Source organism: Sciurus vulgaris, assembly GCF_902686455.1.
Source record: "Sciurus vulgaris genome assembly, chromosome: 15".
Taxonomy (NCBI): Eukaryota; Metazoa; Chordata; class Mammalia; order Rodentia; family Sciuridae; genus Sciurus; species Sciurus vulgaris.
In genome coordinates, this window is record NC_136476.1 from 27,566,963 (window position 1) to 27,582,534 (window position 15,572).

Sequence of the window (15,572 nt, forward strand, 5' to 3'; positions counted from 1 at the left end):
CAAAAAGCTACAAATCTTTTCTATTTTCTAAACTTGCCAACTAATGGAAATGGCACTTAGGGCAGAGCTTCTTGTAATGCTTGATCATGCCATACAAATCAACCTTAAGTTAGGATGGGTGACTTTGTGATGTTTCCCCACTAAAAAAAAAACAAAAAGTATAAATTATATACATCATCAATATAAATTTGCATTATTAAGAATTTAAGTTTTTACTACCAAATTTAGCTGTCATTCCCTATGGTTCTGATGTTTTTCTCACTCAAGAAATTTCTTAGTGTGGCCTTTTGTTCCCTTTGTTCTCCCAGGAGGCTAGAATATATTTCTGAGAATCTTTAATTCATTTCTAACATATAATTCTATTCCATGATAGGTTGCTTTCTTTTTCCACTTCATATGGTCTCTTCTCTTTGATACCCAAGTTTTATCCAAAGTTTTTTCCCTGATACCCATCTCAAATATAGGGGAGAAAGTATATAAATAGAGATACTGAACAAGCTGAAGAAAAACACTAAAGGACAGAAAACATTCTGCACTTTTCCCTACTAATTCAGAAACTAAAACACGAAACTAAAGTTTACCACCGATGGATGGAAACTGCCATTTCCCAGTAAGGGCTAACACACTTTAACAAGTGTGTTTGGGTCATTAGTCTTTTAATAGGTGATTTTTTTATATAAATAAAATTGTGAAAACTACATGAATAGTAATGCTATTGAATATACTATACTATTTTCATTCTGCATCTGCTCTGTTTCTGAATAGACATGCATTTTTTAATGGATTGAATTTACAGTCCGTATCTTTTCCTCTTCTTTCAGTGTTTACAACGTTTTCACCTTTCATCAATCTATCTCATCCTTCAAGGCTCAGATTAGATATTAGCTCCTCCAGGATGCTTCCCCTGACACCCACATTGTGCTAAAACTCAATATTTATGTTTCTGTAGTACCTGGAAGTACCCACCACATTAGAGCCATGTTATCTGTTTTCTGTTCTCCACTCTAAGTCAGGGCTTTATCTCACTTGACTCTCCATTCCCAGACATGCTGCTGGAAACTGTGCACAGAACACGCATTTGTTGTATGCCAGCTGCAAAGTCATAACAGGTGGGCAAGATGTGTACAGAAGAAGCAGGAGGTTCTTCTGTGCCTCTACTGTGTTCATTGAACAGTTGTGTCCCCAACCCCACTGTGATGGTTCATATGACTTCCTGTCATCCTTAAGTCTCAGCTTGGCAGTCACTTTCTCTGTGACCTGCCCCATCCCCAACACATGGCTTGCCTTACCTCTCTAATCTTCTCCATCACAGGACTGCTGCAATTGACTCTTGACTTGTCCAAATTAACTATGTGGTACAAGAGCATGAGAAAGATGACATTCTCTCCACTGAGCACCTGACACACTGCCTGGTACTATAGTAGTTGATGAAATATATTTCCTGTGTCTGTGGTCTTGATGTTTCAGAGGTGAATACTTACCACCAAAACTACTGAGAACTGAACATGAATTAAATACACCATTTTATGTATCAATTATGCTTCCATAAAGTGGTTTTAAAAATACAAAAATAACTTATATCTGTCAATAACAAGAAAATATTCTGCAGAATGAATAAATAACAGATAAATATAATGTCACTCATATTCAATTTTATTGGGATAAGTATTACAATGATATTCTTGTTTTCAGTTTTCTGAATGATAGAGGACAGAAATGGAGACTTGATTTATCAATGAACTTAGTAACAGTTTTTTTTGGAAATTGTCAGCTGGTTGAAATCTAACAAATACTTTTATCAAATAAACATTATTTGAAAGCTTACCAAGGAAAGATTGATTTTGGCTGAGTCTCAACTGGCCAAATTACTCATTCCTAAATTGCACTAGATTTAAACTTTTTGTTTACGATTTTGTTTTTCAGTATTTGATTTTTAGTCATCTTCTTTAAATTTTGATTTGGAAATCCTTGAGTACACTTTTTGAATTTTCTTCCTTCTAGAAAATGTCTTTGTCATGCTACCCTGCCTCAGTTCTCAACTCTGAAAGAAGACCTTCCCTATGTCCTCCATGGGCTTTCCTCTTCCTACTGAGACCTTTACTTTTAGTACATATTTGTTACATATTTTCATGAATTGCCTCAGTGATTCTGTCTCCTTCCATAAAGCCATTTTTTCTCTGTTAGCAATTCCCAAATTTATATTCTTCGTTCTAGTTAACTTCTCTCGGCCCACATTTCTAATAGACATTATCTGATACTTCATACAAAATACACACATAATTAACTTCCTCTTGTTTTTTCATCCCTTAGGATAAATGGCAGCATCATTCATTATCCTCTAAGCTCCAACCTCAGGGCCACCTATCACATTTTCCTCTGCCTCGATCTTATAATTAAAGCCCCTGACAATTCCTGCTGCACTTTTGTTCACTTCTGCCTCTGTATCCTATGTACACCATCATCTTATTTGTCAAGAATCAATTAAGCATGTGCTGACTTCCCAACTATTTTCTCTACCACTGTCGTTGGTGCTCCAAATGATTGCAGCAGTCCGGGAACTATGTGCAAATGCCTTTCTGTGTAATCTTCAAACCTGTCATAGCAAATTCATCTAAACTTGATGGTGTGGGGTAGAAGAAATAAGAAAACGCTTACTTTTATACCAACAAGTAACAGTGTCTAACATACAGTGGGATATTCAAAAGAGTATTTTCTAAAATAGAAAAAAAAAACCAAAAATGTGGATGTCATACAAATGGTAGCATGCTATTTTTCTACATAAAGATCTTTAATGGATTTCCAGGGTCTACAGAATGTAACTCCAGTTTCTGGGCATGGAGTGACTCATGTATTCCTCCCTCATTCTCTTCTAATCTTGCCCAGGCACTTTGGTCTCCAGACTTCTAGTATCACTTGCTGTCTTTTAATAATGGATCTCGGCATGCACTGTTCCCTTTGCATATAACATTCTTTTCCTTATTTTTTTTGCATGCCTATTTGTCTCTGAAGACTATGTTCAAAAATTTCTTTTACCCATCCCACTCTGAGTTAGCAGCTCTTAAAGATAAAGCATAATTCTACCACTCACATTTCTTAGATTTGTCTGTTTATCCACATCCCACATGACATGGAAGGTTTTTTGAAGACCAGAAGCACATCTCTTTTATCCCCAGGGCTCACCACAGTAATTGTACTTAATAGAGTTCAATGACTATAGTATTTTCATATACTGGTATGCAGTCATCTGGGTCTATGTTCTTGGACAAATTACTTAATTGATTGGATTTAATTTTTTACTTCAGGCACACTGGCTTTTATATTAAGTTCCATTCAAACATGATAACTTGCATTTTATGATTTATTTTTTTCCAATATCATTTTCAACTTTACCTTGAAATTCTTCCTACTTTTGTAGCACACAAATAAAACAATATCCAAAACTATTTTTGGTTATCTAATATCTCAAAGTTTCTTCCAACCTTGTAGCACTTTGTAACACTTCCTCACAATTATTTTATTTTGCCAATAATTAGAGTTAGTCAACTCTTTACCATATTTCATAAGATTATGACATGAACTACTTTATAGAAGGACTTTGCTTTGTTTGTCTTTACATCTTCTAAACACTGCTCCTGGAACATAGGAAAAACTCAGTATTGTCAGGCATGGTGGCACACACCTGTAGTCTCAGTAGCTAAGGAGACTGAGGTTGGAGGATCCCAAGTTTGAAGCCAGCCTCAGCTATTTAGCTAGACCCTAAGCAACTTGCCAAGACCCTATCTCAAAATAATAAAAACAGGCTGGGATGTGGCTCAGTGGTTAAGTGCCCCAGGTTCAATTCCTGGTACCAAAACAAACAAACAAACAAAAGAACAATTCAGTGTTAAATTAATGAGAGTCTTTGTTAAATGCCAGATCACCAAGTAGCAAGCTTGGATTGTATAATCATGAGCCACTGTAGAAGCATCTTTTGTCTACGTTCAACAATATATTCTTACAACCATGACGACACTGGGATCTAACTTCCCCATTGGCCTGCAGCACTCCTTCATTCTCATCATTCTACCAACTTACTTTATATTTTCATTTGCAGGAACTTCAGGCAATTGCACCGTAATCATGCCATCCAGGTTGGTCTTGCCAATGAAAGCAGGCTTCGTGCGGAGCACATCTGGCGCAGTCTTCGCTGTTACCCTGTGCTGCAGCCCTCCCGCGCTGTTTCCACGATTCGTCAGCACGAAGGAGTATGACTTCTCAGGCTTCAGGTTGACGATTAACTTCTGCGTGGCTCGGCCATCCACTTCTTCTACCATTTTCCCATCATCATAAAGAATCTAAAGAGTCACAACCAATCAAACAACTTCCGTTATCAAGAGGCAAAGTGTATTTTCTAAACCAATGTTCACCTGCTTCTGGAAAATATATGCCAGATCAGTTCTAATTCTGGGCAATTCCTAAGCCCATAAGTATTCACAATTCTACAGATTGCATCAATTTTCCTGTCAGTTCTTGGTGTGTAACAATATAACATTTCTAAGTCTATCAAAAATACTCAACAAAGAAATGTGCAATAACTTCTCAATATTTGACCTCTTGGTTATATGTGATCTTAATGGAAAGTGTGCTGAAATGCACCTTTTTTCCTAAAGATTTCAGTCCTCTTCTAAATGTATTTTCACTTTCTCAAACGTTTGTCTACTTCTTATTTCACAAACATGAACTTCTAACATCTCCAATGTACCTTAACGGAAAAGCAGAGTTTAAGAAATGCCAAGAATTCAGACCAATAAACAAACTGAAAAACTCCCAGAATATTGCATCATAAAATTACAGAGATCATGTAAATTTTATTGTTTTGTGGAAAAACGGAAGTACTAGTTAGATGCAAATAGTTCAAATTCAAACTATTAGGTATACTATAAGCAATGCTAGTCCTGGGTTTGAGATCCTGTCTGCTCCTTAGAGCAGAAAAGTTAAGCTGCCAAAGCACCAAACTCAATGTTTTACCAGAAGGTCACAAATGAGACCACCAGGGCTGGAAATGCTCAGTGGTACAGCACTTGCCTGGCGGGTATGTATATATAAATCACAGGGGGTTTGCAAACTTTGCACATTGCCATAATGAAAGTGTTCCTTCAATAATACCTTATAAGGACTGGGAATATAGCTCAGTTGGCAGAATGCTTGCCCTGCATGCACGAGGCCCTGGGTTCAATTCCCAGCACCACACACCCACACAAAAATAATAATAACAATAATAATAATACCTTACAAATAATATTACATAATATCTTACCTATAATATCTTGCAAATTAGAAGACAACTTACTTTGAAAGGCATGGCGGAATTATAATTCTCTGGAATCTCCCAAGACAGCAATACTGAAGTCTTCATTACTGCTTTGACATGAAAATTTTTTGCAAACACTGCTGGAAAAGGAAAAACAGTGTATTTAAACTATTCCTAAGGACATATTACCTGTCCTTTTCCACCATGGATCATAGAGCTTACGCTAGATGCTGGCTACTTTGCTTAGAGAGAGAAGTGTGATTTGCCTACCTGGTTAGAGCATTCATTTTAACCCATTCTCATAAAGATCTCTCCTTTCTCTCCAATTCAGTCAACTCTATTGTGTTTTCCTTACCTGAGGACACTGGGGTGCTGTCAGCCAGACTTGCTTGGCATTCTATAACTGAAATCTACAGCATCCGAAATGTATTAAGTTTGATATACTTTACCTTTTGGGTTTTGCTGAACCTATTAATATGAATGGGCCGATCAGTTATTTTTAGCTTCAAAATACTGATTTCCAATGACTGATATTCCTTTAAAGGAGGAAGGCCATAAGCAGACAAATCCTACCTTGATCCACAGGCAGTGTCCTGAACTGGACACTGGGACTATATGGCCCGGGCCCTTTGCTCGTGTGAGCACGTACTTTTACATCGTATGTGGTATCTGGTTTTAAGCCACTGAGTGTCATAGAGGTGTCAGCTGGAACAATAAGCTGCTCCATTGGAAGAAGGGGGATGTTGATATCCCTATAGAGAATGGTATACTTGGTGATTATGCCATTTCTCTCTGCTAAGACAGGTGGCTGCCAAGATAACTGGACGGAGGTTGAAGTGGTGCCTTCTGAGCGGAGGTTTTGAGGGAATCCAGTTGGTGCTTCTTCAGGAACAGAAATCTCTTTCACCATCTCCTCCCCAAAGCCCACTTTGTTTCTGGCAGACAGCCTGAAGACATATGATGCTCCTTTGTGGATGTCTGTAGCTGTAAAGTGATCTTCTTTTTCAGAGAATTCAAGAGTAGTGAGAGGCTCCATATCCTTGCGGCCAAATTTTAGACGGTAGCCCTGAAGAGGTCCAAATGTGTCCACAGGGGGGTGCCACTGAATGAGAGCTGTATTCATCTGAGTGTGGTTGATCACAAGCCGGGGTTTCCCTGGAACTGGAGCAGATAGGAGAAGTGGTGAAACCAAATGGTATAGATGTCCACATTTTAGTCATTGACAAATGGGAGTGTACCACTCTAGTGCTAGTCCCATTTCATTATTTATGAAACAAGTGAAAACCACATTTGACCTACATACCTATGTGAAACTATGTTTCTTCTCTTACTTTATGAAGATAGACTGCACTACAATTTGATAAGAAACACAAAATAGGAGTCATCATTGAAATAACAATTTAAGGGATTATTTCTAAACCTTTGCACATACAAATTCATGCCTTCCATAGAAAAATGAATCGAAGATTAGCCAATAATATATAATTAATGATTATTTATAATGTGCCATGTTCCATACATTATAATAAAAGCATTGAGCATATTATCTTATTTGATTTATATTCCTCACTCCTCACTATGTGCTTTCATTCATTATTATTATATTCAATTTCTACAATAAGAAAGCAAGACCAGAAAGGTAGGAAACTGTCTAAGGTCAGGCACATAAAAAGAAAGCTGTAAGATCAATCCAGCTCTACTTAAATCCACAGTCCACTTAATTATGCTGTCATAGTGCTTAAAAGTTAAAAAAAAAATGCTGAGTTACTATGGATCTAATTTACACATCCTAACTTTCTTATACAAGATATCCTTATGAAGTTTTTCATTTGTACGATGGGCATGGCATTAGGAATTATTTTGCATTGATGCTATGTATTATTAAATGAAAATGTATACGCAAAAGTCTTAGCATAAGGATTAATATGCTACTAACATTAATCTTGATTATTAGTAATCAGAATATTAAGCTTTTTTGGTAAGGAATCAGTTTCCCATAAGTTCAGAATTTTCTTTTAAGATAGATATGTGGAGAGATCTGATTTATTCACTCAATGTCTATTTCAGCTATAATTTGTTTTTAATGGAATACAATTATTCTTGGAGTCCACAGAGAAAGGCACTGATAGAAAACACAGCCAGGGGTTTCTTCAAGAACGGTGCAAAGATGGGGGGTGGGGAGGAGATAGCATCACAGAACCAAAACCAACCCAAGTTTGTATAATAAGAAAGATAGGTGGGAAAGAAAACTTATAGTAAAGGGAGATAGGCGATGAAAGAGTACCATGGAGATGTTAACACAGATTAAAACAACCTAAAAAGTGACAAGGCAACGCATAAAACATTAGCCTCGGAGGCAATCTGGTTAATCCCTTCATTTCCTATGTCAGAAAGTTGAAGCCCAGGTTGGGATGTCCTCTACCCAGGAACATACTCTTTCAGATATGTCCACCCTTAACCAATGCAGCAAGCTGCATTTCAAAAGAAGGGTAAATTCATAAGCTTATTTAACTCAGCTATCCCACAGTATATGGAGAAAAATAGTTCTTGAAGTCTGCAATGGCAAGTGTAAGTGTATGTGTGTGGGGGTTGGGGGTGTTAAAGACTGGTCCAGTAGTGGACCATTGTATACTCATAGTTTCCCAGGAGAAATGCAACTAGGCACCTGAACAATTCATTAGCAAACACTTAGAATAAAGTCCATTCATTCATAATCTGGAGAGTACCTGAACTATTACATTTATTTTTATTTTAAATAAATTTACAATTATTTCAATTTTAAAATAGCACTTTAAGGCAGACATTAACAGACACCATTAATTTCCCTTTATGTATATAAGCATATACATTGTTTGCCCATTAAAATGTGAATGATGGTGCTACAAATCAAACACTTCAGTCTCTGCTTAGAAAAATTCATGTTAAATGGGGGGCTTTCAGCCTAGAATGTAATCTTCAGTAAATGAATCCCAGATGAAACTATAGGGTAGAACTATAACCATTAACTCACATTCTCCAGAGCTAACAGATTTATTAAACGTGTTTATTGAAAATTTTAAAACTTGGGTTCGAAGGAACTCCTTAATGGTATATAAGTTGTGTATCTTGTTTCTGTAAGATGCATGGAAAGCTAGATTAAAAATATTTTTTAATTTCTTGATAAAAAATCACAAATATAGATTGCAGTCTAAAAATATTTGTTATATTGTAAGATTTTGTTATTATCTGTTTTACTTAATATTGCTAAGGTACAATATAACTGGAAATATAATGGACTTGGAAGTTCTAGGGGAAAAAAAAAACATCAAGTTTATGAAAACGTACATCCGTTCTGCAGTGAGAGTCAAAGCTTAGGTGGGAGTAGCACATATTGCTTTTCAATGTTGCCAGGCCCTTTCTTGTTACAGGGTATAAAGGCTTGTGGGCTTGGAATCATGAGACCAAATAATGTTCTAGAGGATAAGAGCATCAGTTCTGACCTACTGGTTTTCCCTGCTGTGTCAGGAGCATACCAGTCTGCTCACTAGAGCTAACCCACCACTGCCATTCCTTCTCCAGGCACAAGTTTACCTAAGCTTGAAAAGTATGAGACAACCACCCTGGGAGCACAAAAAGCACAAGGGAAGGATTCAGTGACAAAATGAATGCTGAGGCAGCTAGAGAAAGAGCTGCTAATACCAGTTCAGGAGAGGCAGCTCACAAACTAAGGGAAGCCTCCAAAAAAAAAAAAAAAAAAAGAAGGAGGAGGAAAACCTCTCCCTTAGTACTTAATAGAAATACTAGATACAGTCAAATCAGTTGGGGCAAGGGTTCAGAATGGCTCTAATATTTTACCCAGAGAAAAACCCTTACTGGGAAAAGCTTTTAAGCTGGGTAAGATGGCAGTAAGGTGAATCAGGAGTTTTTCTCTTAGAGGAATTTTAAATCTAGACACACCTCCACCCCAGGCTCAGTGAGGAAGTGTGAAGAAAGCAAATGTTGACCATCTAAATGAAAAGCATTTGTTATCTTAATACATAAGTGGCTGTTGGTTAAGGAAGATCTGAAATTGTGAATAAAAATTTCAACAGAATTCTATGTACAAATAATAGCCATAACTGTAGATCTGCAGTGTGACTCAAGAGTAATGAGCTAGTTTTAGTGACATTAAAATACACGAATTCATTCCTTTTTCTAGAGTTCCTATCCCTTAGCTGTAAGTCCTCTAGTTCTTCCTCATCATTCCATGACCTCCACCTTACGGGCAATATGAGTTTGATGTTTCATGTAAGACTTTCAAGTTTATTAACATGTAATGATGAAAGTGGATGAAGGAAATTCATTTCTTCAATTTGGGATTGAAGTTCAGGGGCTTCACAGTGGTTATCAATATTCTGACAATGGCTGCTTCGATAGTTGCATAGTCCTCGTGCCACCACACCACTCACTGAACGTGTCTCTCCTATTCAGGGAATTACATTAGCTTGATACAATGGTATTGTTGGAAAAACGAAAAGAAGAAGGAGGAGGAAGAGAAAAAAAAAAAAAAAAAGCCCGAAAGACTCTGCCTTGAAGGAGTTTTGCCATCTGTAATCCTGCTGCTTGAGGCAGTTCCAGGTGGCAGGATGTGAGCGAGGCAAATCTTATGACATTTAGACAAATTTGGCAGTGAGCATGGCACCCAGGAGGGTGCTCAACATCACAGCTGTTCTTTGCTTTAAGCCTTTGCATAGAGGTGTGTTCCTAAAAAGTTGTGTGAGAAGCAATTCAGGAGGAGTAAATCAAATCACAGCTTAAATGTTCCATGGGAGATTGCTATATGAAGGGATTGGAGAAGAATCCTTTTGTAATTATCTCTTAATTTATCGCTTTTACAATGCCAGACCTTCCTTCATGCTGGCTTTTCGTAATGTGGCCGAACAAAGAGAACCGAGGAAGCTTTGTTCTTCAGAAAGGAGCAATTTTATATTATTTAACCTCCTTGATATTCTTCGTTCTCTAATTTTTGTGCAATCTGGCTTCTTTTCAATCTCCACAGCAGAGGGTGAGGAGGAGAAAATAATAAGGAATAAAACTGCAAGTCATGAACCCAATGCAAGATGGTGGCTCTTTCCAAAGGGTTTTGGGGGAAGGTTAAATTGGCTGTGACTTCTCTATGTAGATACCTTCTTTTAGGACCTTCATGGGACTTGCTCCTTCATATTCAAGATGCAGCTTAAATATCCTTCCTCTAAGAATCTTCCTAGGCCTTAAGGGGGATTTCTGATACTTAAGAGGTCTATATATCTTTCATCTTATCACAAACTCACATTTTATTATATACTCTTGGTTCATTTATTAGCTAATTAGTCCAGGTTAGAAAATAGATTCTTTTCCCATTTGTTGATGGCTATATCCCCCCTACAAGGAATCATGTCTGATACATACACAGCAAGTACTCAAAAAATATTTGTTGAAAGACTGACTGAATAATTTGGACAAACTATGCACTTTAATTGATCTTTTCTCCTTAACTCTTTTTCCTGAACTAACAAAACAAAGCAAAAAAAAAAAAAAAAAAAAAGAAAAGAAAAAACAAACGATGGACTCAACTCATACCAGTTGGAAAGTTAGTATAACTGTTCAAGGCACAAATAAGTATAGATATGATTACCTGCCCCAGTGGTGGACACCAGTTTGGGCTTGCTGCGAGCTCCATCTCCTTTAGTGGTATAGGCTGTGACCGTGAGGGAGTAGGAAGTTTCAGGCTGTAGCCCAGATATGATCATGTCCTGAAATGATACCATAGAAGAACACTGATTCATTATAGAAATACCCTAGGGAAGACGAGGCTTTCCATCTTCACTCTGTGCATGCCTGAGCATCCTCTGAAGTCATGCTAAGCACTGGAATTCTCATGCCTGCAGCTCATGCTATAGAAATCTGTTTTCATGCTCACATTGAAGCTTGGTCTTTAGGCATCCTAAGAAGCAGCTTTTAGGGGCATAGTTAAAAAAAAAAAAAATCAGAGTCAAATCTTCTGAACTCTGAATTTAAAACTGCCTTGTTTACTAGCTTTGTAATCAAAGACAAGCACGTTTACCTAACTGTACCTCCATTTTCAATCTGAAAGTTACCATCAAGGTAAACTGAGTATTAAATGAGTGATATCAGAACTGTACCTGGCTCATAGTAAGTGATCCACACACTAGCTGCTATATTATGCCAATAGCTTTCCTTATGTATCCACTGCAGCCCACACCACTGGTGACAGGGCAGATGCCAATGCAGTCTGTTCTACCACCAGGTAAGTTCTACCACCAGATGGTTTATCTGTTGGACCTAGATATCCTCAGAGCCAGAGATATCTTAGGACTCCAAGAATTCATTATCAGTTAATTATATAGGCTAAGAACAATAGAGATCAGAGTATAAAACCAAAACTATAAGAAGACATCTACTGCATTGCTAATATGTGTTTAATTCATTCAACTGTTAAGAAAATAGGAGATCTCATAAATTATGTACCAACTATCTTAATTCTCTTTTAATAAGGACCCAAAGTTGTGATGATTTTAAGACCAGATGATCTTGGAACTGTTTCTACAAATTAGGGGTTACATGTGTCATCAGACAGAATTCTAGTTACTGACCTGTTCTGGTATATTTTTTAGAGCTACTCATATATGCATATGATACATACAGATTTTTGGCATGTCCATGATTCCAAATTGACTATGGATAAATTTAAGAAAATGCACAATGCCATTTTTATCCAATCCTAAAGGCACCATGAGTGTCAGTGAACACTGGGTTGTATACAGTCCAGGAGGGGATTTCTTAGCAAGACTATTAACAGGTATCACAGAACTCAGTTTTTGAAATTTGCCCCAAATATGACAGCTTTTGACAAGGTGTTTTCTAAAAAGGGTAGGAATATCATCAATGTGGAAATTAAAACATTTCAGATTCCATTCTGAAGAGCCACTGGAGATTTTATGCCACCAGATAAAGAAACTATTTGGGAAAAGTATTTCATCTGTAGGATCCTGAGATGGTTTCACTCATATTAAAATCAAGTAAATCATCTGAGCCATATTTTATGTTATGGTAGACCAAATAGCTATTCTAAGAATTATGAAGAATAAGTGTTAAGTATTTTCCATGGTTCCCTAGATTACTGCTAAAAAGCAAAAGAGGCTAACAGGGAAAAGGCAGCAGCTTGGTTCTATCACTAAGTTGAAAGCCAAGAAACGTATACGTCTGCAGCTCTCTATAAATGTATGACTCAAAAAACTGGGACTAATTGTATATGTCCTTCCTCTTGCCTAGGTTGTCAGTAGATAACATAAGTTACACCCTTTAAAACTGGGCATGTCCTTTTCAGCAGGGTAATCACTGCCAGTCACTCCTGGATCTGTCTTGATCATTGCACCTCCTGGGTTACAGTTTCTTCCTTTAAGCTGGCAGTTTCAGGTCAAAGGGGTATGTCTAAGGGGAGGGCCACAGTTCCCACTGCTTCTTGTCTCCTTTTCTTCTTCCTCTGCTCCTGCCTGTTAAGAGTTGGCATTCCTGAGGTTCTGTCACAGTACTAGTCTGCTGCATTCCTCTCTAGTCCTAGAAAAACTGCATTCACTTCAAAACCCGAAATAATTATGTCACACGTTTACCTCCAGCCTTAACTATCCTGAGTTGCAGTAGTCTGCATATGGTCAGAATGCGCTGGACATTTCCCTTTAAAACTTAGGAGTTTTCTCTCACCTCTTTCTCTTCCTCAAGTTCTGGCTCAGCAAGTGTTTGTCAATTCTTAAGATATTGAAAACTTCCCTTTTCATTTGTTTCAACTTTGTTGAATTTTGTTCACTACATGAGTGAATTAGTAAAAGAACTCTTTTACTAATTCTAATTTTTACTAATTCTCTTTTTTTTCCCCTTATTTTACTATTTGCTATATTATCACTATCTAATTTATCCACTAAGTCACTGTTTTTTTTAAACTGCAGGTAATGACCCATTTAGTAAGTCATGAAATCAATTTAGTAAGTTGCGACCAGCATTTAAACAGAAAGAAAATGGAACAGACTTGAATACAAAATGTTAAGAGTTCTTCATATATAAAAATAAGGTATGGTTTTATAAAACTTTTATTTCAGTTAAATGTGTATGTACCAGATCAAAACATACATCTATTTCTTACCATTATGGTCAAAGAAGTTTACAAAATTCTGCTACACTCTTAATTCCATGACAACTGACACTATGTATTTTCTAAGATTCCCAATAAGAACCTTGTGCTCTGGCAATAAAAGTGTACAGTGGATAAAGTAATACCTTCCTTGTTACCTTTATCTTATTTTCTTTTTAATAGTTTTCTTCATCTCTCCAGAATTAAAAAAAAACCCTCAAGTTTTCCAACATGTAAGTCACCTTAGCTGTATTTACATAACATTCTTAACCTAAGTTTTCCTTTGTGTCCCATGCTGTCATCCAACTATATACATCAATCTCAACTGCCTTCCTGACTGCTTCTGCTGTGCCCAAAATGTGTCCCAATCTCCAACTCCCCAAAACACATACACATTCACCTCTTCACCCGCTACTCATCCCTTAATATCTCAAGTCCACCTTACAACCTCATCTACCATCCTGGTCCACTGTCTGAATTCACAGTTCCTACTGACATTGTCATTCCGAACGCATTCCACCTTGCTTGAGGCCTTTTCATTTGCTGTACTTTACAAACTTTCCAGAATTTCACATCTTCCTAGCTATCTACACTGTGAGCTCTTGGAAGGTAGGTGTCATTCCTGTGTTCCCTCCAGTATCATATACAATAGACTCCCAATAAGTAATATAACCACTCACTAAACTATATTAAAAAGCATTCCTTCCACAGTGAGAAACGTCTTAATTCATGGTATGATTCACTCAAATTTTTATGGGTACAATGGAGGACAGCAACATCTAGATAACCAGTAGTAGCTAGATCTACTTCATGCTATCCACTCAATACAAGAATGATGAACAACCTACATCAGACCACTTGCCACCTCCAGTCTGGGATGCCTTCATTTGAAGCATGCCTCCTCTGACTATGTCACAAGGCAGAATTAGTAGCAGAAATCAAAATAAGTATCAGAAGCCCATTCCTTATGCAATCAGTAGCACCATGCTGATTTCACAAAACAGTAACCAAAATGAAAAGTGCACAGGTAGTGAAGATAACTTAAAAATGGTGAGTTAGTTTCATGCATCCAAGCAAACTGCGGTGACAAATCAAAAGTGAAAGAAGGTGATCAGAAAAGACAGGCATACATAATGCAGTCTGTTTTGGACAAAGCAGTCAGAAATTACTCACATGTTCAGTAGTATCATCAAATTCCCACTGATTGAGATTAAGAAGGTGGGGGCGGGGACAAAATAAAAAGAAATGAAGAGAAATTTGTAGCCTACTAAAGGCAGTTTTGTCCACCTTTGATTAAAAAAATAGGAAAAGTAATTTAAACAACATATACAATAAAATTGGAAAGAATATAAGTGTCATGCTGCAGTTCCCTCACCTCCAAGTGTGAAACCAAATTAAATATGTTATACTATTGATATTGCTAAACCCAGCTAATGTACTTTTTAATGTATGGATTACTAAAAGGAATCAATAAAGCATAGGAAAAAAGATGTGGTTTATACTAATATCCTACTTCATGACATTTATTTTGACTTCTATTACATAATTAATGCAAATTACTATTTGGATTAATATCTTTCATTATATTAAAATCATATAACCACAGTGAAAACTTATTTCAATGAATAGTCAAGTAGAATAAATGATAAAAAAGAAAAATAAGCAATGGACAATTAATTTCTCAGAAGAAGACAGAAAAAGAGTTGACATTTAATGCATTATGTAACTCCATTAACTCCCAAAATTCAATCAAAACAGATAAAATAACCATTTTGTGATGTTAAATAATTAAGAATCAAAGGACATCAAAGCACAATGGTCATATTATTTTCTTTTCTGTAATTGCAGACTCTCAAAAATATAGCAATAATAGCTTTATATACTTAATGAGAACTTTCTAACTTTACAAGGTATTACAAAATAAATACTTATAAAAAAGCAAGTCAATGGCCCTTTTTCACTTTCAAAGAGATACCACAAATCTCTACCTACATAAATGGAAGTGACCTTTAAATAAAATATATATGCAACTAGATTTGGGATAGCAAAGTAAACTGCAAACCTGAATTCCTTTTGTTTGAATGTTTTGAAATAGGAATAAGTGTAAGCACTTTTGTGAATTGACTTATATTAAGGCTT

At 36.6% G+C, this 15,572-nt stretch overlaps 1 protein-coding gene across 3 annotated transcripts in view; it reads right to left on the bottom strand.

Moving 5' to 3' along the window:
- PTPRD (protein tyrosine phosphatase receptor type D) overlaps positions 1-15,572 on the bottom strand; it is a gene marked incomplete at its 5' end in the record, with an annotated part of 242,588 nt that overhangs the window by 146,114 nt on the left and 80,902 nt on the right. For all 3 annotated transcript variants that reach the window (XM_079112996.1, XM_079112995.1, XM_079112994.1), the window contains 5 exons: positions 4,075-4,334; positions 5,330-5,430; positions 5,864-6,451; positions 10,923-11,040; positions 14,607-14,633. In XM_079112996.1, coding sequence (XP_078969122.1) covers positions 4,075-4,334; positions 5,330-5,430; positions 5,864-6,451; positions 10,923-11,040; positions 14,607-14,633 — 1,094 coding nt within the window. The remainder of the gene's footprint in view (positions 1-4,074; positions 4,335-5,329; positions 5,431-5,863; positions 6,452-10,922; positions 11,041-14,606; positions 14,634-15,572) is intronic.